The 20,319-nt window shown below is 47.7% G+C and overlaps 9 protein-coding genes across 9 annotated transcripts; 5 read left to right on the forward strand and 4 right to left on the reverse strand.

Moving 5' to 3' along the window:
• Positions 1 to 140: 140 nt before the first annotated feature.
• LY89DRAFT_782161 (uncharacterized protein) lies at positions 141 to 1,816 on the reverse strand (the record flags this gene model as incomplete). The annotated part of the gene is made up of 3 exons (XM_018222553.1): positions 141 to 622; positions 785 to 1,736; positions 1,784 to 1,816. The coding sequence occupies 3 exons, from the start codon at positions 1,814 to 1,816 to the stop codon at positions 153 to 155; spliced, it is 1,455 nt and encodes a 484-aa protein (XP_018071273.1). The 3' UTR covers positions 141 to 152.
• Positions 1,817 to 2,410: 594 nt separating this feature from the next.
• Positions 2,411 to 3,378, forward strand: LY89DRAFT_645950 (uncharacterized protein). Its single transcript, XM_018211901.1, has 3 exons — positions 2,411 to 2,446; positions 2,563 to 2,788; positions 2,837 to 3,378. Exons 2-3 carry the CDS (start codon positions 2,594 to 2,596, stop codon positions 3,266 to 3,268), a joined length of 627 nt encoding a protein of 208 aa, XP_018071274.1. The 5' UTR covers positions 2,411 to 2,446; positions 2,563 to 2,593; the 3' UTR covers positions 3,269 to 3,378.
• A 330-nt stretch (positions 3,379 to 3,708) lies between these two features.
• On the forward strand, positions 3,709 to 5,636 carry LY89DRAFT_669361 (uncharacterized protein; the record flags this gene model as incomplete). The annotated part of the gene is made up of 3 exons (XM_018213092.1): positions 3,709 to 3,912; positions 4,225 to 4,542; positions 4,647 to 5,636. The coding sequence occupies 3 exons, from the start codon at positions 3,709 to 3,711 to the stop codon at positions 5,634 to 5,636; spliced, it is 1,512 nt and encodes a 503-aa protein (XP_018071275.1).
• A 1,021-nt stretch (positions 5,637 to 6,657) lies between these two features.
• Positions 6,658 to 7,407, forward strand: LY89DRAFT_748087 (uncharacterized protein; the record flags this gene model as incomplete). Its single annotated transcript, XM_018221144.1, has 1 exon — positions 6,658 to 7,407. The coding sequence occupies one exon, from the start codon at positions 6,658 to 6,660 to the stop codon at positions 7,300 to 7,302; it is 645 nt and encodes a 214-aa protein (XP_018071276.1). The 3' UTR covers positions 7,303 to 7,407.
• Positions 7,408 to 7,806: 399 nt separating this feature from the next.
• On the forward strand, positions 7,807 to 9,738 carry LY89DRAFT_733923 (uncharacterized protein; the record flags this gene model as incomplete). The annotated part of the gene is made up of 1 exon (XM_018219857.1): positions 7,807 to 9,738. One exon carries the CDS (start codon positions 7,807 to 7,809, stop codon positions 9,736 to 9,738), a length of 1,932 nt encoding a protein of 643 aa, XP_018071277.1.
• A 448-nt stretch (positions 9,739 to 10,186) lies between these two features.
• Positions 10,187 to 12,672, reverse strand: LY89DRAFT_707335 (uncharacterized protein). The gene is made up of 6 exons (XM_018217596.1): positions 12,228 to 12,672; positions 11,906 to 12,173; positions 11,708 to 11,848; positions 11,343 to 11,654; positions 11,170 to 11,279; positions 10,187 to 11,117 (listed from the first exon to the last, which is right to left on the reverse strand). Exons 1-6 carry the CDS (start codon positions 12,401 to 12,403, stop codon positions 10,403 to 10,405), a joined length of 1,722 nt encoding a protein of 573 aa, XP_018071278.1. The 5' UTR covers positions 12,404 to 12,672; the 3' UTR covers positions 10,187 to 10,402.
• A 608-nt stretch (positions 12,673 to 13,280) lies between these two features.
• On the forward strand, positions 13,281 to 14,759 carry LY89DRAFT_697221 (MFS general substrate transporter; the record flags this gene model as incomplete). Its single annotated transcript, XM_018216884.1, has 2 exons — positions 13,281 to 13,451; positions 13,500 to 14,759. 2 exons carry the CDS (start codon positions 13,281 to 13,283, stop codon positions 14,757 to 14,759), a joined length of 1,431 nt encoding a protein of 476 aa, XP_018071279.1.
• A 107-nt stretch (positions 14,760 to 14,866) lies between these two features.
• Positions 14,867 to 17,540, reverse strand: LY89DRAFT_707337 (uncharacterized protein). Its single transcript, XM_018217597.1, has 6 exons — positions 17,422 to 17,540; positions 16,929 to 17,310; positions 16,358 to 16,876; positions 15,963 to 16,311; positions 15,176 to 15,888; positions 14,867 to 15,098 (listed from the first exon to the last, which is right to left on the reverse strand). Exons 1-6 carry the CDS (start codon positions 17,509 to 17,511, stop codon positions 14,878 to 14,880), a joined length of 2,274 nt encoding a protein of 757 aa, XP_018071280.1. The 5' UTR covers positions 17,512 to 17,540; the 3' UTR covers positions 14,867 to 14,877.
• Positions 17,541 to 18,060: 520 nt separating this feature from the next.
• On the reverse strand, positions 18,061 to 19,914 carry LY89DRAFT_67819 (putative aldehyde dehydrogenase). Its single transcript, XM_018213729.1, has 2 exons — positions 18,863 to 19,914; positions 18,061 to 18,796 (listed from the first exon to the last, which is right to left on the reverse strand). Exons 1-2 carry the CDS (start codon positions 19,733 to 19,735, stop codon positions 18,191 to 18,193), a joined length of 1,479 nt encoding a protein of 492 aa, XP_018071281.1. The 5' UTR covers positions 19,736 to 19,914; the 3' UTR covers positions 18,061 to 18,190.
• Between the last annotated feature and the right edge of the window lie 405 nt (positions 19,915 to 20,319).

Consider the following 20,319-nt stretch of genomic DNA (forward strand, 5'->3'; position numbering starts at 1 on the left):
GATGGAATCTATGGCTGCAAACTCAGCATCCGTTGCCGCTAGCTCAGAAACATGCCTCTAGCCACCAAAATATCTCAAGCAAGTAAGAATCATAGAATCGCAATTCCCTAGCACCTAGCATGATGCATACCATTTGAATAGGCCCTAGCAGTTCAGTCAGTCGTTTCGTCGACAACAACCTGGCTCTTGAAAATAGGTTCGAGAGTCTCCACAGCACTTTCAAACCCATCATCTGAACCCGCATAAAAATCGTCCGTGCCAAGTAGATGGTTTGAAGAACTCGAATCATATGAGCCATGGTCGAAGTCCGAACCATCACCCTCGTCCTCTGATTCATCATACATATCCTCCGAATCAATCTCACTCTCAATATCGTTCCAATCAGGGGTAAGCTCTTCGCCAGTGAGATAATCGAACTCGATCCATCTCTTTCTTTCAGACAAGCTATCGGCAGCCCATTTGAATACTGTCTTTCTCTCGGGGTGAGACTTTGGAGGAGTTCCACCTTCAGGGTGGTATTTCTGGAAAGATTTCATCGGAACCTCTTCAGAGCGTACAAGTTCATGAGTGATTCCATAAGGTGGCAGGGGCTTCAGACCACCCGGGACAGAAATGAACACGGCTGTTATAGAGAACGCATGTCAGTATATCCTTACAAGGTAATACAAGAGCAGAGTAGAAGCAAGCATGTTGATGGGGATGAGCCATCTGCACAACCGGAGCTCAAACTTTGAGAAGAGAGTAGAAGTGGAAGGAGTTTTTCGTAGCATGAAAAGAAACTTACCACCATTTTCAGAGAACAATCCTCCATTGCTCACCAAATTTCGCAACACATACATCTCTTCATCCTCTTCACCTCCAAGCGATCCTCCCGTCACGAGGAGTTCGTCGAGGAACTTATTGAGGTGCCATCGAATGATGGGCGTGAAGTAAGTACGGCCCAATACCAGGTGATCACTGAAATTGATGAGATCCATGCGCATCGTCTTCAAGGAAGGCAGAAGCTTGTACTGTCTGCCATTTGAAATTCGACGAGGAACAAAGAGTGCTTTCAAGAAGTCGCCGACTTGCATGTAGCAGTATGCGTGGATGCCATGCTCCTTGATCATACCTTTTGGTCGTGCCAGCAAAGGGATCTTGAACTTCGGAACTAGTGCATGATACCTGCTTTCTTCTTGCATGTTAAACTCCTTCTTTGCTTTGTCTCCGTAGTAACGTCCGACGACTCGAAGGGTGACATGGTCGATTTTCACGCGCAGGGCCGCAGGAATCTTCGCGAAATTGGCGAGTGCGGCGACCTGAGTAAACACGATATCATTGTTCTTGAGTATAAGAGCCTTTCCTTCGTCCCTGAATACCTTACTGGTAGCAAGGAAGTTGACGTTGATCTTTTTGCGGGCAAATTGCTCCTCTGGAGTCATATTGGATTTGCGGCCTTTGTAGAATGGATCGGTAAGAGTGGTAGAGCTCGTGAGTGAGTACCCAAGGATCTGGAACATGATCTCTTGCGGCAAATCCGGAAGCTTCTCTCCAACTTCCAACTCTGAGTCTTGACTGTTGTCGAGGCTTTCGCTCTGTGATGGGCGGTGTACTCTTCTATAATCGATGTTGTTCTCTCGGAGTAAAGCTTGCAGTCTCGAGATCTCATCATCAGCGCGGCGAAGGTCGTCTCGAAGGTCGTCGAATTGCGAAGTGGAGATAGATAACTCTGGATCAGGACCCTCCATCATGCAGATCTGTAAAGTCAGCACGCGAATGAATCAATGTTTGGGGTGCAACTTACGTGGTCGGGCACGTGGTTATGTGTATCAGCCATCGTGAGTGCTGCTCAATCCGACGTCGATGGAACGGATGATTGATGCGGATGAACTCAGAGGATGTTGGTTCGTTCAGTGTATGTGGTCTTATTCACAAAACGAGTGTCGAAGGTGAAAGCTGTGACAGGCTGAGAAACCAAGCGAAGGTTGTGAAGAAGTTGTTGTCAATGGAAATCAATTCCTGGGTTCGCGAGACTCCGTCACATTGTTGTTATAGGACCTGGATCCATTGTTCTTGCTTGTTTGGTGTTTAACCCGCTTGTGGAAGGAAACATCAAAACAATCTTTTGGCGACTGTTTGACATGCTCCTTCCCCTTTCTCTAAGCGATGCTTGTCACGTGAATCTCCCCTTCTTCAAAGATTCTGCACTCAATCTACCTATGTTTTACTTGAATCTCGTTGCTCCTTGTCTGCCGCCTCAAATATGAAAGAGTTCTGTCCTGTACGAGTAATGACCCACCGGATCATCAACGCCGATGCGGGCAGGAGCACCTGCACACAATCTTAGCGCAGTGTTCCCTCAGTGACGTCAATCATATTGCAACGACCCCACATCCACATCTCACACTACATGAAGGCGACCTCGATCCTCCTGCTACTTCCCTCAAAGTACCAAACTTTCTACGTAGTAAGTTCTCTCTCATACAGAATCATGAAACGCTTTCTTTCGCCTCGTATTCTACGCTCTCCCAACACAAGGATCACTAGACTTCGGCCACTGACAGGTGTTTCTCACATAAACAGACCACAAAACATCCAATTCTCTACGACCAAGATGTCTTTCTCAAACACAGACACCGGCGACAAGCCTGCCGATCCATACAAGGCCACGAACATCGATGAGCCCTCTCTCAAAGAGAAGGTCGAGGATCTCTCCGAGTTCATCTCTTCCTCAAAGTTCGGTATGATGACCACGCGTGATGGATCCTCTGGTGCATTGGTTTCCCGTTGCATGGCTTTGGCTGCTAAGGTATGCTTTCTCGTCTTCCATCTGCCAATACATACTAATGGAATATAGGAAAACGGCGGCATCGACTTGATCTTCCACACAAACACTGAGTCTGGCAAGACCTCTGATATCGATTCCGACCCACACATCAACATTGCCTTCCTTAACTCTTCCGGAGAATGGGCCTCCGTTTCTGGCACATCCTCAATCCTCACAGACAGGTCTACTGTCAAGAAATACTACTCTCCAGCACTGAAGGCTTGGTTGGGTGACTTGGGCGATGGAAAGCATGACGGTGGACCAGATGACCCACGCATTGGCGTCATCCGAGTTGAAGCCAAGACTGCTACATATGCTATTACGAGAAAGAATGCCATCAGCCGGGGCATTGAGATGGCTCAAGGCATTGTTACTGGCAAGGCACCAGCAGTCAACAAGTTGAGGGAGATTAGCGAGCAGGAGATTCAGACATGGAGAAGCTCCAACAAGATGGTTGAGTAAATTGCTTGCTAAATGCTGGCATTGTACAGTAAATTGATATGCATTGCATGGACGCGAGGAATCATTCGTGGAGGAGAGCTGATACCGCTCATTGCCTAGGCGCATGTACTCAATACAATGCATGGCGAGTGACTCAATTTCTGTATTCGCATCTTTGATTTTATCTCAATTGCCGTACCCTGCTACAGATTTCTTTGCCCATCGATGTGTCTATGTACCTCAAACAAGCCTCACCATAATGCAGGTCCAATTCTATCCATGCATCGTCTTACCATCCTCTTCCTAGGAAACCCAGCCCCCTTCTCTAACAAGAAAGAAAGTATGATATCCATTTTCTTTCACTTCATTCAACTAGACAAGAACAAGTGCTCCACATCTCTATAATAGCCTGGGAGGGACACCTCACACTCTCTTCCTTTTTCAGGTGTGTTCATCACAACATGGCCACGCCACGACGATCAGATGAAATTTCCAATCCAATTTGGAGCGGAACCAACCTCCCAACTCGCGTTCGTCATGACGTCCCTCTCAGCATTCGAACATCCACGATCATGGGCGGTAGCGTGGGAATGGGGCTTTTTTGTGATAGAGATGTTCAGGATGGAGAGTTGATCTTTGCTATCAAGCAACCGCTGATCGCTGTGGTGAGTCCAATCCTTTTCGTGGTTATGGGCGCTCGCCAATCAAGAACCCGTTACTTGAACGAACCTTTGGCAAGAAACTGATGAAATGTTGCAACTTGGGTCTCTGGCCCCCGCGAATGCCTTCAAGCCACCTGTGATAATTGTCTTTTGGGCAGCGGAGGCTACATTAATGCCGAGGAAAGATACCACATTAGTGAGAACAAAAGCCTTAAGATGAGTTATTGCAAGCGCTGTACCATAGTCTACTATTGTAGTAAAGTATGCCTTCAACCCGCGTCATTATTTGAAGAACCTCACTGACACTGCAACCAGGCATGTCAAGAAGAGGCCTGGAATCATCATCACAAGTACGAGTGTCGGACTTATGCCAAATGCCTGGAGTCTAGAGTTGCTTCTGGAACCAATCTTCTAATTTTCAACCCGACTTTCCGTATGTTAGCACGCTTAGTCTGCTTGCATGACAAGCAAAAGCTCAAGCCAGAATACAGTTGGCGAGAGTTTGAAAGGCTTGCGACATATGAAACTCATCGCAGTCAAGTAATGGAGTTACCAGTACCTGCTGCTATACTTCTCAAGAAAGTCACCAACACGACTCTCTCTCATGAGCAGATACGTATGCTGACGTATACTGTAAGTGCCCACCACTAGTCACTTTTGATATCTCTTTATGAACTCCCAACTGCCATTGAGCAATAAGAGCCTCCTATCCATGCATGACTGAGTAAGCATCACAGGTCGGCGGAAACCAAAAGCATATGGCAGCTCCAGTCATTCGAGGCTCTCAAACCTGGCTCGATCCTCTCATGGATTGGGGTGCTGCTGTAGGTTACTGCCTCGAGCCCTTTATGGCAGTACTGCAGCATTCGTGCACAGGAAATGTGTATGTTATGTACGAGAGCAACGAGTTGAGAGTCCGAGCTCTGAGGGACATTTCGAAAGACGAAGAGCTTCTAATCCCATGGGTCGAGATTTCCGACGATAGGAGAGTACGTCTTGATAAGCTCATTTACAATTGGAATCTGACCTGCAGATGTGATGCTTGTCGAAACGGACCTACAATGACTCCCGACCTTCTCAAGCGATCCTTCAAGCTCATCAACTTGAAAGAAGAGAAAGAATGCCTAAGTCTCCTGCCAGATATTGAGTCTACTATGACAGAGTTGCAGAGCAGTGGCCTTGGCAATTCGCAAGCGATGCGCCGTCTCGTTCGCCGCGCCATAGCCGGCCACTTGGGTCGGAAGAACGACCTCTCGTTAACCAAAGCACTCAAACTTTTCCTCAAAATCTACTACGTGATCGATCATCAAACGAGCCCACCGACACGTCGTCTTGAGCATCTTGCTACTATGCACGATATTCGCTCTCTGTTATACGCTCCATTGCTGGGCTGGGCAAGAGATGTGCAGCCGTATCCAGAACGCATCAAAGTCCTCCTAGTCAATATCTATCCTTACTGGTGTGTCAAGATCGCTGAAGATATTCGACTTGCTTTCGGAGCAGACTCAGCAGCGTGTCGTGTCGAGCAGAGATGGAGAGATGAAGTACTTCACTACTTTAATATTCCAGGTCATTACGACACCCTTCTAGCCGACAAAAGCTTGCATCGAAGATATGTTGACATTTCGCAAGACTTGGCTGCGAGGCGTTTGTTTGTCAAAGATGTGAACGCCCTATTGGCATGGGCGGGTATCCCGACCCAGACTTACGAGCAAATGATGCGTTGAGTAAAATGAAAGATTGGGGTGGATTCACGGATTTTGCTTCTTGAAGTTTGTGATTCAATAAAAGTAAAGTCTTACATGATTCCCTCACATCGCAGCATATCTGCTGTGTACAGTGAGCCAATCATCAATCTGAAGCACTTATACTTCCTGGAACATTCAAGCTGATACCTAATATTATCTCTACCTTTTCACTATCAACATTCTGCTTCTTCACATTCATCTTTGCCCTAGTTCTCGAAACCAGTAAACAGAGCACAAGACCAAGTACCTCCCGCCATTGGCAACACTCAATCAGACCAGTTCGTTGCCGGTTTCAACACTGGCTACATCGACGGTCAAAGGATCCATAATCAAGCACAATCACAAGTCAAACAATCACTGCGCGAAGAATTTGAGAGCGTTGCAACGGGTTTGGAAAGCAGGATCCGAGCGTTGGAGAAAGAAAATCGGCTACTGAAGTCTAGGGTCTTGGATGGGAAAAGTAAGATGAAAATGGAGAGAGAGATGAGAGCTCTGGATGAGAAGTTTGCAGAATTAGACAGAGTGAGCAGGACTATGTGGGAAGCTTTGTATGGGGGTGAATTTGAATATGGGAAAATGGAGGACGGGCATGGCGAGGACGGGAAAGAGGTTCGCGAGGTCGGGAAAGCTTTGTAGGGAAGTAGAAGTCATGGATTGCAGATGCGACGCCTGTCTTGGTTGGCTACTTCTCAAGAAAAATGACACTCGCTTTCTGAATGGTATTTTCCACAATAGCATGCATGGAAGAAGGATTCCAAACAGGAGTAGATGGCAACTGAACTTGGACTAGGGTGCTATTCTATTAGATCCTAATATTCAAAGGTTTGAACGAAAGTCCTTCACCGAAGCATCTTCCTGACTTGAATCACGGTTCAGCATTCCGTATTCAATAACAGGGCCGAGTTCTAGCATATAATATCTCTTGTCTATAAGATCTACCTTCCAAACATCTTCCTAACACAAACTTCATCAAACATCGGCCAAAGATCTACAGTAACGGATGTCAGACTCGCACAGATCCAACGAAGAAGACGTACAGGGTTCCAAATTTAAAGCACCAAAACACAAATCGGCAGCAGGCTCATACTACTCTTCACAAGACTCCATCGAAGAAGAGATGTCTTCTGGCTCGAAAAAAGGCTCCAAGGGCTCTGGGTCCAAAGATGAGAGTCTTAATCCACTTGAGGAGATGATGAAGATGCGTGGCGGCCCTGGTAGAAATCCAACCCAACAGCTCCTAATGCAGTATGGCGCTCCGCCCGGGGTTGGAATGGGAATGGAAGGTAGGGGAGGCGTGGGAGGAATCGGAAGATTAGCAGATATGGCAAAGAACGGCCGAACGGATGTCGAAGGAGAGCTTGCCAGAGCCAAAATGATGAAGAAAAGGAAAGAATTTGAGATAGCAGCGGAGAAAAAGAAGATCGAGCGCTTCGAGTTAATGCAAGCCAACAAAGCGCTCTCCGCAAAGGACAAGCAGAAGCTCCTCGAAGATGCGCATCAAAAGAAGCAACAACTCCTGCAGCAGCTGTATGAAAACGAGCAAGAGTTGAACGATGCGATTGAGGTGAACGGTGGAAGAAGACCGAAACCGCGAGATTATTACCACATAACTAATGATCGTCATTACGAGAGAACTAGGCGGTGAAAAACGTAGAAGGACTAAAGAACTTGGTTGTATTAGCGCGATTCTGATCCATCGTTGAGCTTTGTAAACATGTAGCTGCGTCAATGTAGTAATGAAAGAACTCCAATCAAAACAGTCTCTGCCGAGAATTGTGCAGCTATACCTGTCAAGAAGAGATTAGTACGAAGCATTGTTTTCATGCCAACTATTTTGGTATTCAAAATCTTAAAGAACTGGTGAAGGTTCAGGTTTCTACTTCCTTGTCTCATGGCAAGTGAATGTTAAAAGAACAGGCAAGATGACTATGTCCCAGTGATCTGACTCTCACTGGTCTGATTCATCCTCGATCTTCTTCCAGCATGATGATTGAGCCATCCAGTCACATACCCTTTCATTCAGAGGGTATGAATCACAAGAGTTTGAATAGCTCTTCTATAAAAACTGCCTGACATCGGTCAAGTTTTACTTTCGAGCACAAGGACCCCATCCTTTCTTCATCAAGCAAAACACCTCACATCCATCAATATGTCCGACGCTTTTCCAAACAAGTCGGAGGCTCCGACTGAGAACCCTTCTACTCCTTCTCTTCCAGACAAAGCAGATTCCGATGCGGCCTCCACAAACTCTTGGGATTCCGATTCTAAGGTACCTCAAGCTACCGAACCAGCTCTTGATGTCAAGGGTAAGGGAAAAGAGGTTGATACACCCGACGACAAACAGGTATCTGGACCATCAACAGTTCCTTCCTCTACTCCAAAGGCTGAATCTCAGCAACCTGAAGGTTCAAAAAATACGACCGAGCCAGTTAGTCACGGTTATCATCGCCCTTCCGTGGAAGACTCTGAAGATAGTGCATCTGAGATTGATTACTTACCTCCAAGACATCTCGCGGAAAAACTGCGTGATATGATCCTCGAATTGGCTTCTATTCCCACCAGACCAATGAACGTCTGTGGCACATTCCGGAATTTAGATCCATCCAACGGCCAGTCGACACCAGAACGTCGGTATCCAATATTTGACGAAGTAATGTCCAGCAGTAAATTGCCAGTTGATCAAATTGATCGACTCAGAAAAGAATTCGAGTTAGGAGAGGAGAAGATAAAAATCGAGAAGCGAAAAAAGGAACAAGATTCCTCCACTGCGGGAGGAGCTGCTAAAGATCCATTTCCGTTACCACCGAGTACACAAGCCTTTGTGGAAGCCTGTTACCAACGTCTCAGAGCCGAGAAAATCAGACAAGACAATGATCCATTCATCCCGGAAATCGTATCGACGGTTCACGACACACCAGCTCCCGAGAATCGACAGCAACTGCCAACAGCAGACATGCTATCTAACCTGCAAAACACACCAAGAGATCAGGTTCCAGCAGACAAAAAGCACAAGCGGAGAGTAAGCTTTACTTTTGACCCTAGCACAAGTGGGCCCCGAAGCGCAAATGTCCATACAACCCAGGCTCCAGCTAGAGGAATTCTGAGAAGGTCTTCGGCGTCCTCTTCGGGCTCTACGACTCCTCTCATAAATACACCTGGTACCCTGAAGGACCAGACGAGGCAAACTACTGCGACGGAAGCTTTTAAGTCATCATCTTCAAATGCAGGCTCTAAGAGAACGACCGCTTCCAGCAGCTCTAAGAATGCCGGAACTTCATCAGCAAACAACACGGCAGCCACACCTACCAAGGGATCTTCGGCAGCGACCCCACCCTGTGGAGGAAGATCCGTTCCTGATGGAGCGAGAGCCGTCCCTAGCGACGCCAACAGCTCTAAGACGTCCTCACGAGAACCCAAAAGTAGGGCAAGAGGAGAAGGCACCACGCCAAATTTCTTCCGCCAATACTATGGCCCTCCACCATTGAGAAGGCGGCGACCAGTGCCAGGCTCGGGTTCGTTCTTCAGCGGAGCAGCTGCAGCGGGTCCACATACAAGCCAGACATCCGACCAAGCTGCTCACGGCGATCAACATCCTCGAGCTCAGAGCAACATCCCTCAGACTCCTGAAGAGCCATGCACTTGCAAGTGCGCTAGACATCAGCATAGACCTCAAATGCCCCATTTCTTCAATGGCGCGAACTTTCCATTCCAACCCTGCTTTCCGCCCTTTCAACCATACTCTCCGTTTGTGTCACAATTCTCTACCACCACGGGTTTTGGGCACGAATCCCGTTCCAGGAGTGATGCCCACGGAATTGGTGGTGGGTGGGAGGAAATGGCGAGAGAGAATATACTACTTGGGGAGGAACTAATCAAAAAGGTGGATGCTAGGATAAAGAAGAGAGAGGAAGAAGCCGCGAATAGAAAGGCAGAAGCTGCAAAGAGAAAGGAAGAAGCCGCAAAGAGAAAGGAGGAAGAAGCTGAGAGAGAGCAGAGAAATCGAGAGAGAGAGGAAAGAGCTAGAGAGGCAGAGGAGAGATGTATCGTGAGAGAGAAGAGACACAGTGAGCGCAAGTCTTGATAGATATTGGGATGGTAAGCAGAGCTGTACTTGAGTGGTTGAACGTGAGACATTGAGAGCGAATGCATGGTTTTAGCAAGGAGCAAAATTGAACGTCTTTTGTACTTTAAAACATTGATCCCCATATGAAGTACCTTATCACGCTGAAAACAAAGAAACAGAATCAATTTATACCAACATTGTTGAAGTTGAAAGAAGTGAAGCTATTCCGTATATTAGGATAGCCCCTGGATTAGCCGAGCAAAAGTCGCACAACTCGCTTCCCCTGGGAATACCACAATGGGGAACATTTTCGTTTGAGATTCAGATCCCAAACAAATGATGAGATATCGCCAAGCTGCGTGTGTCTGATGCAGAATAGGATTCCTTGGGATCTGATTGTCACTCGACCCACGTATAGCTCTACAGTATACCCCTTTGATCATAAGTTAACTTGTAAGAAATATACAGGTATGCTACTTCAATTTGAAGACAGGGCATAGACAATACTTATATGAAGATCTTAAAACCGTCAGTAGTTGAGACTCAACAAGAAAATAAACTTAATTCTTTTGTCCCTGCAGAGATTGCGCCATGTTGTTGGACCGTACAAGGTAATTTCAAATGTCGCACCTGTCCTTCGCATCTCACAACTGCAAAAGCCAGCGATTTGCCCGTCCACTCTCTACATTGTGCTGCCCTCAATAAACGACCCATGAGGACCAAGAGCATACACCTGCGGCATATCAGCTCTCGCGACTTCCTTCAAGTCTCTCCCATCCAGCGCAACCAAAATACTCTTCGTTCCCTTCCTATCAATGACAATCGTCAACACCAGCCCATCATCCTCTTCCGTTGACCCCGGCCTACCGACAAAAACCGGCTCGCAAGGACAGCTCTCACCATCTTCCGGCTGCCATTTGATGAATTTCCCCGTGAGCCAGTCTGTCTTGCCAATACAGCCAAAGAATGCAGCTTGCACAGTCTTAATCCCGTTTCCGTAGCGCCCAATGGTTACTTCTGTCCCAGGACTGGGTCCGGCGTTGCCGGCGCATGCATAGACGTAGCGATATCCGGGCACCATTGACATGTCCTTGCGGATTCGTGGGAGCTCCATCGGCGCCCCTGGGATGGCTTGAGCCACCGTTGCCCGTCGAATTTTGCTCGCATCGGCTTTGTTGTTCACAGCAGAGAGCTCATATCGGACCAAAGTTGCATCCATGAATGGTCTAGCGGGCTCGAGGACGTTGCTGAGGTTGTATTCTCGGTAAGTAACATAGTCACCTTCGTAGCTGCAGAGGTCGACGTGTAGGTTGACGTCTCCGGTTGATTTGTCGATGTAGTCGTATGCGTTGACCGAGTGGAAGAACATAAAATTGGGGGCTTCGAAGGTGGCAATGCTTTTAGAAATATTAGTCACGCGCCATGTGGCTCGACATTTGGGTGTCTCACTGTTGTCCATCGGATTTGCGCAAGACGAAGAACTTCGTCGTCTCTCCGTCCTCATACTCAATCATTTCCATCACCTGTCTTGTCATGTCACTGATATTCATGTGAAGAGGCTATTGGTTATAGGTTAGCCCGCCAGTTCCATGATAGCCCTGATATTGGATGAGTGACCATACATTGCGGATGAAAACGACATAGTCCTGGGTCATAGCTAAGGAGTGGATGTAACATGGTGGGCAAGGCAGAGGAGTCTTCCACAGCAGTTTGACTGGTTTGGATTTGAAGTCAAGAGCGAAGACAGACATGATGCCCTCCGTTGAGATCAAATAATTGTAGATGGTGCCGAGCTTCCGGTCTTTAGGTGGGTGTGCACAGATGCCGTATCCGGATAGCTCAGGGTCTATGTCGGCGTATGTGAGTAGTCTCTTAGGCTCTAGCGTCTCTGCATCGCAGACTTGCAGCATGTTAAAGTCGGTGAACACCATGACCTATTTTTGCAGTTAATCATGCTGTCTAAGTACAGGGAAGAAACTATACATACCTCATCCTCCTCGGGGTTTTCAGAAGCTGTCCCACGTGATAGCGGATTTGTGTCTTTTGGCAAATGCATTCCCCTGCGCGGCACGACATTGAGATTCGCTGCATCTGGTTCGAGATGCCCATTTGGTATCCATAAAGATTGCTTTTTGCGATGTTTCAGTATCTGGCTGGCACGGATCTAGGAAAGGTGCAAACAAACCTGCGCGCCAAGAAGCGCCGAGCACGGATCTTGAGCATCTTTCAGCGGCGTGTTTGCGTTTAGACCGAACATCGTGACAGACAAGAAGCCTTCTCTCCTTGCTCGTCGAACAACACCCTCCGCAGTATGGCGGCTGATGTAACGTACTTGGCCATTCTCGAATGTGAATTTGTGTAGCATGCCCAAGCCGTCAAAGAAGTGCTGCAAGATGGCTGGAGGCTTCGAGCCATCTTCTGATAGAGGGATGACATATTTTCCAGCGCCGATTCTATGCAGTATTCAGAAGTGTTCTGAGGCTCATCTAGATGCTTCTCAGACTTACCGCATAAATGATCCTTGTAGCCATGTTGGCCATGTCCCTTTCGTCACGCAAGTCATCTCTTCGGGTGTCTCCGGGACATCTTTTAGATATGGCGGGACATATTTCAGATCATCGAGGCCGACCCAATAATTGTTGTAGGGAGGTTTTGGGGAACTCTGTACTTTGGCAGACTCCATCTTTCAATAGCAGTCGATGTGAAATCTGTAAGAGAAACGAAACTGTAGCAACGAATCTTGATGATTTTGAATCCTAAATTATTGAAGCCAAGGACCTCCATTTTATGGGTTCATGAAGCTGAGATTCGGAATTCCGCATAGGCCGAATTCTGCCAAGCCATCTTCAAGCCATGTCATGTCGGCCCCGCAAAGAACTCCAGACCCGAGTGCATGCTAGTGGCATCGTTAGAAGACATTACGAAACGGCATTGTGACGAATCTAAATCAACATGATAGGTTTGCGGGGAGATGGTATTGCTGATCATCGGTTGGAAGTAGTCCGGGGATGTGTCGGGTCGCAAGCGAGTCGTTTTGTGGGGCATCACACTCCATCTGCATCACACCGGCTGCGATGCCGTCAAATAAGCTTTTCTTAGGAACTATGAACTTGCAATCAAAGATTTGCTTGGATCCGCTTTCATGCGTATCTTTGTACGTGGCTTGTAGCTAATCTTAATTTGCTGTACGCGTGCTAAAATCCTCAAACCCTGGGGAGTGTGGACTCTTGATCTTTCCCCGGACGGCAATTGAGCCGGCACTATTGAATGCCTGGTTGTGACTTTCTCGTCTGTAAAGTGCATTTAACAGTTGCATGAGAATGACTGAGAATTGAATGACTTTTTTCTCATATCGTACCATTTCTCTGCCTCATCGAGCAAGCTACATTAACCAGCCTTACTAATTACAAACTTCAAAATATTTACTCACTCAATATACTCGCCAAGTCTATCTGGACCAATGAATGCAATGGCGACAGTGTCAACTTCCCCATGGGTAAGACAGAATTCCCATTCGTTCGCCATCGTATGACTTTGCTGAACCAGTTTAGAACTGGCCCATGTGGTGGCGAGTACTCATCCTCCTCAATATCAGCTTTTACAACATGATGGGCAATGTCTTCGCCGCGGGCATCTCACCATTGTTCGGTCTCGTGATCAAAGAATTCCATTGCTCTGTCGACCAAGCATCACGTTTGGCATCGTATGCCTTGCTGATGCTTGGGTTGAGCGTAAGTGCCTTGAGTCTCTGTGTCGAACGTGCTAACTCGTGTCACCAGAACCTCTTGGCATTGCCAACGGTCGAGTATCTAGGGAAGAGATACACCATCTTGATGTCAATGGCAGTTTTCCTAGCTTCCAACATCTGGGCTGCCAAAGCAGAATCCTACAATTCGTTAGTGGGAAGCAGGTTCGTAGGCGGATTCGCAGGCGGAGTCATCGAAGCTCTGGGGCCCTTCATCGTATCCGAATGTTTTCACGAACACCAACTCGCCAGGGCCATGGTAGTGTATGTCGGCTTTCTTGCAGCTGGTTCTGCAGTTGGTCCCATCGTGGCCGGAGGAATTGCTTCCGGGTTGAATAACTGGCGATGGTTCTTTGGCATCTCGGCCATTGCTATTGGCACCAATCTTGTTACTTGCGTACTGCTGCTTCCGGAGACGACACATATCACCGATGATTACGCACTTGAAGCGACCGTGTCCTCGCTAGAGGAAGAAAAAGACGCGGCGACTTGCATCGAGAATGGGATCGAACGTGGTGATCCTGCATCGACAGAGCAGACCCAGTCCCTCAAAAGCATATGGATCGAACGATCATTCTTTACCCGTCTCGCTTACGCCAAGAAGAGAGAAAATCCAGTGAAGCTTTTCTTCCAACCGTTTCCGCTACTACTCGCTCCGCCGGTCTTCTTCACCACTCTTGTTTTTGGTCTGACGATTGGGTGGACGGCTCTCATATCGATCGTGGTCTCCAATGTCTACTCGGCTCCTCCACATCTGTGGCAGGCATGGCAAATCGGCCTCCTGAACTTCGGCCCTCTGGTTGGTCTGTTGATAGGGTTACCGCTGGGAGGAATGATGGCCGACATGCTCTCCAAAGCTGCCTTGAAAAGGTCAGACGGCGAGCACGATCCCCGGGCCCGTCTTCCAGCCGTCATACTCGGGGCTCTCATCAGTCCTGCTGGCCTCCTCGCCATTGGTTTTGCCTTGCAGCGGAACCTTCATTGGATTATTGTCGCGGTTGGATCGGGTATGCTGGCTTTCGGTCTGACTGCCTCTGCAAATGTTCTGTTGACGTACTCTGTCGACTGTTTCAGGATGCACGCTGGTCATGTTGGAGTACTAATTAACGTGGTCAAGAATTCCTTGGCATTTGGGGTGTCGTTTGGATCGATGAGTTGGTATTATGAGTCTGGACCTGCTCGGCAGTTCGGCACAATGGCCGGCTTGTTGTGGTTTGCTTACTTGTGCATTATTCCTGTTTATATATATAGCCGCTCGTTGATCAGGCAGTCTGAGCGCTTGCTTCATGTCTGATTGCAAAGCACCTCATTCTTCGCTTATGGAGGAATTATGCTATGTAACTCTCATGGTAGCTAGTAATCTTACTAGCTGAAAGGAAGATACTGCTGATGGAAGAATGGATATTGTTCAATTAGGACCTATTGATTATTTGCGCCTGCTGGGTACTTGTGATATGATTCAAGAACTCAAGATCCCCTTCAAGCAAAAATTCGCCGAGATCCATTCCCAACGGGGAAGCATTCATCATCATGGATCCAAACATCTGACCATTCGGATACAGCGAAGGAACGTTAGTCGCTGATGGCTCGTTGTATGTGTTTGGCAATGCTCGATTATCGAAGCCTGACGAGGCTTTGAATTATAGTCAGTTCGCTGTGATCAAGAGGAGCGCAGTGAAGAAAGTTTGCAAAAAGAAACCGAAGACTTACTACTGAGTGTTTCTGATACACTCGCGAGTTGTTCTAGATACACAGCACATCTATCCACCATCCTATTTTTGCAATCCAACTGACGCAGCGCTAACGCTGCATCAATTAGGGAACGCTGGAGGTCAAGCTCTGACACCGCCAACGGTAAGCGGATCGCTCCATTAGCGCTCCGGTCTCTGAGAATGAGAAATGAGGCAAAGATGACCAGCGCAGCATTGAATGTATAGTACAAGCTAAACCACCATGCTCCCAGTCGGGATCTATGAGCACCGCTTCCCGTGACCATCGCTCGGACAATAGCAACAATGTCCATGGATGACTGCACACAGATCTGGATGCTGTTACTGCCGATTTGCTGAAGAAGATTTACCTCCCCGGCATCGGAATTAGGCGATGCTTTACCTATAATATCGAGGAACTTGACCAAGATGGGACGATGAAGGAGGGTGCGAAGGTTGCAGTAGCGAAGCTTGAGAATAACTTGAAAACGGTCGATAGGCGACGGAATTGAGTTGGCTAGGTCGGGTGGTTGAAAAAGGTCGTTGACATTGCATAAACCTAGGGACGGAGGCAGCAGAAGTTGCCATTCACCAAGTTGCTGTTCTATGGAGAACAACTGCGAGACAGTGTTCAAAACAGTGGTCGGGGTGCCACACCCGATGTTGCCACCGTAAAGCTCGTTAATCACATTCCACATGATCTTGTAGAGAGTTCTGTCGACTCGATGTTAGCATACTCAACCCTCGCAAAATGGAATCAAGGGCTTGGATGCTTCGATCAGACTTACATGGTAGCATTGAAGAAATCTACACTGACTTCTCTCTCATGATCATTCGCATCGTATTCTTCACTATTTCCCACTCTCAAGAGACTTCGGGGAAGCGGAATTCTGATATAATCGTCTGGAATAGTAGCCGGTCTACCAAAAGTCATGCTGAGCGTGCGATCAAGCACCACACAACCAAACCAGGTCCGCTTCCGGAATTCTTGATCCAAGGAGGAGAAGCGACTAGCAGCAGCAGTGGAGTGGAGTCCGAGTTGAAGGGCACCTTTCACTGCAAGGCCATGCACAGTCCATGCTTCTACCGATCGCTGTGTACCTTGCAGGTATTGACTTGTCAAAAGTAGATATTGGACTTATATCGTTAGCAGAGATAAGGCTCTTGTTAGAGCTGTACTTGCCAATCTCAAGACTTGTTCCACGCATGATTTGTTTTTCACACAATCCAGCCGCTCGCAGATAATATATATCTGAAGCCTGAGCTCGCTTGTCCGCACTCAGGCCGTTCTCAACCGTGGTACTGGTTGCCATTGCCATGATCATGTTCAAAAGTCCTAGCCACGTCCTCCTGATCTTTGTAAAGTCATTTGCTTTAATCTCGTTGTAAGTATCTAGAAACGCTTGCTCATGAATGTAAGGGAAAAGAAGGCCGGTGTCTCCAAAATACCGTTCAATCAGGCTTCGTATTGTGGCCTCTGGTGGAAGAGCATGTATGTTTACGTTGCTTCGATTTGCGGCATTGGAAGATTGCATTGTCGCAGAGGCTCTGGCTGATGGGGATGCGGGCTGGGAGATACTAATAACTGCACTGTCGAGAGGTATGTTAGGGCTGAAGCTGTCTCCAGTAGCAAACATTGATCGGTTTGTACGAGCCATTGCGCGCGATACGTGGCGCATGAACGCAATATTTGAAGATGGTCCTGCATAGGGTTTAGTATGTTGCCTCATCCCCTCTGGTGTGGCAAGCATTACCAAAGAATCCACAATCTTCTTCAGCACTAAATACCATCGCTCCCATCCCGTCGGCATCATTCTCATTGTCGAATGAATCTTGGAGTTCGTCTCTATTCACTTCAACTTCCTCGGACTGCAAAGTTCTCGTATGCGAAGGAGACGCAGCGCTTTGTCCACGTGGTTCATCTTCAAAGTTGTCTTCGAATCTTGCATGCTGCCGAGGATTGTCTTGTTGGGCTCTGAGAGTTCTGATATCTTGCTCAACGATCTTCAGACGATGTTCTAGGCCAGACAGATACTCCTTCCCAATAATGACATTTGAGCCAGACGCAGGGTTGATGTAGATACAGTCAAAGCCCAGTTCCTCGCAGCTCGAACATTTCGGCCTACTTCCATCACACTTCGAAGGCATGCATTAGCATCATTACAATATCGCACCCAGTACCTAAGGTGGATGCCTAGGTACCAAGGTAACCATGCAGGCCAACATTGCCCAGGTCAGGAGACTCACACGTGATTTCCTGGTTCTGCAAGCACTGCATGCGAGCGAGATTCTCCGTCTCTTACCCGTAGGAGCATCGGGAGCATCGCTGTAACTCATTTTATTGTGGGTTCAGCGATGTGTAGAATTAATTGGCAGCAATCGTACGAGGAATGCGGCGGAAAGGGGGTAACAAATCCACCGGGGAACGATCGGGTTTAGCGAGCTTTTACGCGCGTTTCTTCTGCGGGGTATTTTTAGCTACATGCTCATAAAAGTTTAAATACTAGCTAGTCTCCTTTGAGCGAAGGATCCAGAATCTAACGTCTAAGCAGAAAAAGGGTCTGGTCTCGTCGTTTGAAGGCGTATGGGAAATTAGTTATTTCTTCGGCTCGTTTAGCATTACCGCCTCCCCTATTTCCTGCAGCAAAGATGGTGAAGAGTACTATGCGTACGAAGTTCGCTGTCAGGACTATAACGTGTTACCTACCTACTATAAAGCTTTGTGAAGTTAGCATAATATCGCTGAATACCCTATGATTATAGGCTTATTGCTCCGAAGGGTTTCCATTAGACCTAATAAAGCACTCGCTAAGGGAGCCTATCATGCCCTGAACCCGAACATCTAAGCGCTGTAGTTATTGCAGCCTCTTCAGGGGATAGCCTGTACTTTAGCGGGGATGCCCTGTAGCCTTGTAGTTTCTCTACTTTTAACCACGACCTTCGTGTGTTGTAAGTAATTCAATTCATTGAACTACATGCTACATTACGTCCCTACCCCATGTGTTGCCCATTACGACTACTTTTTCATCATCACCGTCTTCGTATGCACAAATTCCGAGAGTCCCCAATGACCACCGAATCGGCCCCAGCCGCTATCGCCATGGCCTCCGTGAGGCAGAGTACTTTCGTCGTGCACAGTCGAGCCATTGATATGCGTGGCCGAGACGTTCAACTTTTTCGAGAGGAGGAGCGCGTGGTAATGGCTGCGAGTGTGGATGGACGATGATAGGCCATACTTGCATGCATTAATGATCGTAATGGCGTCCTCCTCCACCTCAAATGGTACCAGGCAAAGGAGAGGCCCAAAGGCCTCCTGGGTCGATATGTCCATGTTCCGACGAACTCCTTCGATGACCGTGGCAGGCACTTCTGCCAGCGTCTTGCCCGGGGTGGCATGCATCCATGAGCTCGAGGCTCCGAGGATGGTGTGAGCGGTAGCACCTTTTGCAACAGCGTCGGCCACGAGATTATGCACTCGATATGCCGCGGCAGTGGTTATGAGGCTCGTGATTTCGGGGGCCCGTTGAGGGTCTTGGAGGATTGAAAGTAATGCTTGGCGGAATTCGGCAAAGATGGATTGAGCAACAAGGACCGTATCTGTTGACATGCATATCTGACCATTCTGGAAATCGAGCCATTTAGCCCTTTCTAATTGGGAAAGTTGGCCTATAGGTAGTAGAGGACTTACGTTCAAAAAGGCACCTTCGCAGACCATCTCCGCAGCCTGTTGAATATCTGCATCCCCCAGAACCACAGCAAAGTTCTTCCCTCCGAGCTCCATAAGACTTGGTTTGAGTTTCGCCGCCGCTTTGCTCGCAATTCGTCTTCCAACAGGTGTGCTTCCAGTGAAGTTGCATTTCCGAACCTCATGCCGTTCAATAAGTTCTTCAAAAACAGTTGCAGCATCGGTACCACGGTGAAGGAGGAAATTACAAACCCCTGGCGGGAATCCGGCTTCTCTAAACAGAGATACAATGAAGTAGTGGATTCGTGGTGATAGCTCGCTACCCTTCAGAATCACAGTGTTTCCGGCTGCAATTGCAGGGAGGCAAGCTCGGAAGCCAAGAATCAAAGGAGAATTCCATGGAGCGATTCCAAGGATGACGCCTAGGGGTTCCACGAAGATGAGAGCATGACCTTCGGGGTCCTGAGATGATGGTATAGAGCCTGCGAGACTAGGCGATGTGACGAGTGCAGCAGTCTCTTGGATCATCAAGATACTTTCTTCGAGATTGATGGTTGCCCATTGCGACGAAGCATGAATTTCCTCGCGCATTATCTGGAGAATCTCGGGGCCTTTCGATCGAAGAAGTTCTGCCAGTCTCAAGAGTAGTGCTCTTCGCGCCGCCGGAGGAGTTGCACGCCACGACTCGAAAGCCCGAACACAAGAGTCAACCGCTGCATGACAATTTGCAACATCTGTTCCTTGGGCGATGACATTCAGATTCGTATTTGTAGATGCATTTGAGCTATCTGGCTTGAAAGTAAGAGAGTTCTCAGGAAGTTTGACGTCGATATTGTCAATAATCAGAGGAACAAAAATATTCTTTTCCAAAGTCATCGCGATTTGAGACTGGTGTGAGAATCTGATAGACCGGTAGCCCAAAGGATATGAGTTGAAAGACGATAATTGTTTACTTGGTAGTTATGAAAGAACAAAACCTTACGAGTGCCATTCTGGATCTTGGTTGCATCTTGAGCACCATACACAATGAGATGCCCACGATCTCACAATGCTCGTTTCGGGACATCATGTTCAAAGTCAAGTGCGTACCGGCAAGCCGGTATCCTAGGTACGTTCCGATCGTTCCCCGCGGCCGTCCACCCGGCCGTACCGCACAAGAGGGTACCTGCATCCAAAGCATGAAGGGTGCCACGTCTCAGAAACCGGGGTGAAGCCATTTGACTCAGTCAAATTGACTGACTCTTCCTTTCCTGTCTATGCCATGGAGCAGGTCACCTGTTTGTTGTGCGAATTAAAAAAAATTCTCGCATTGAGAAGGTAGCCCCTGTTAGAGTTTCAGAGTGATTGAAGAGAATCCAGCTATACTTCAGCTAATCTATGCCACTTTTTCTGATATAATAGCGATTGATACTACACTTTTGTTGGATTTATGCAAGGTAGTTGTGCTGTACACTTTGCGA

This window comes from Mollisia scopiformis, assembly GCF_001500285.1.
Source record: "Mollisia scopiformis unplaced genomic scaffold LY89scaffold_12, whole genome shotgun sequence".
Classification (NCBI taxonomy): domain Eukaryota; kingdom Fungi; phylum Ascomycota; class Leotiomycetes; order Helotiales; family Mollisiaceae; genus Mollisia; species Mollisia scopiformis.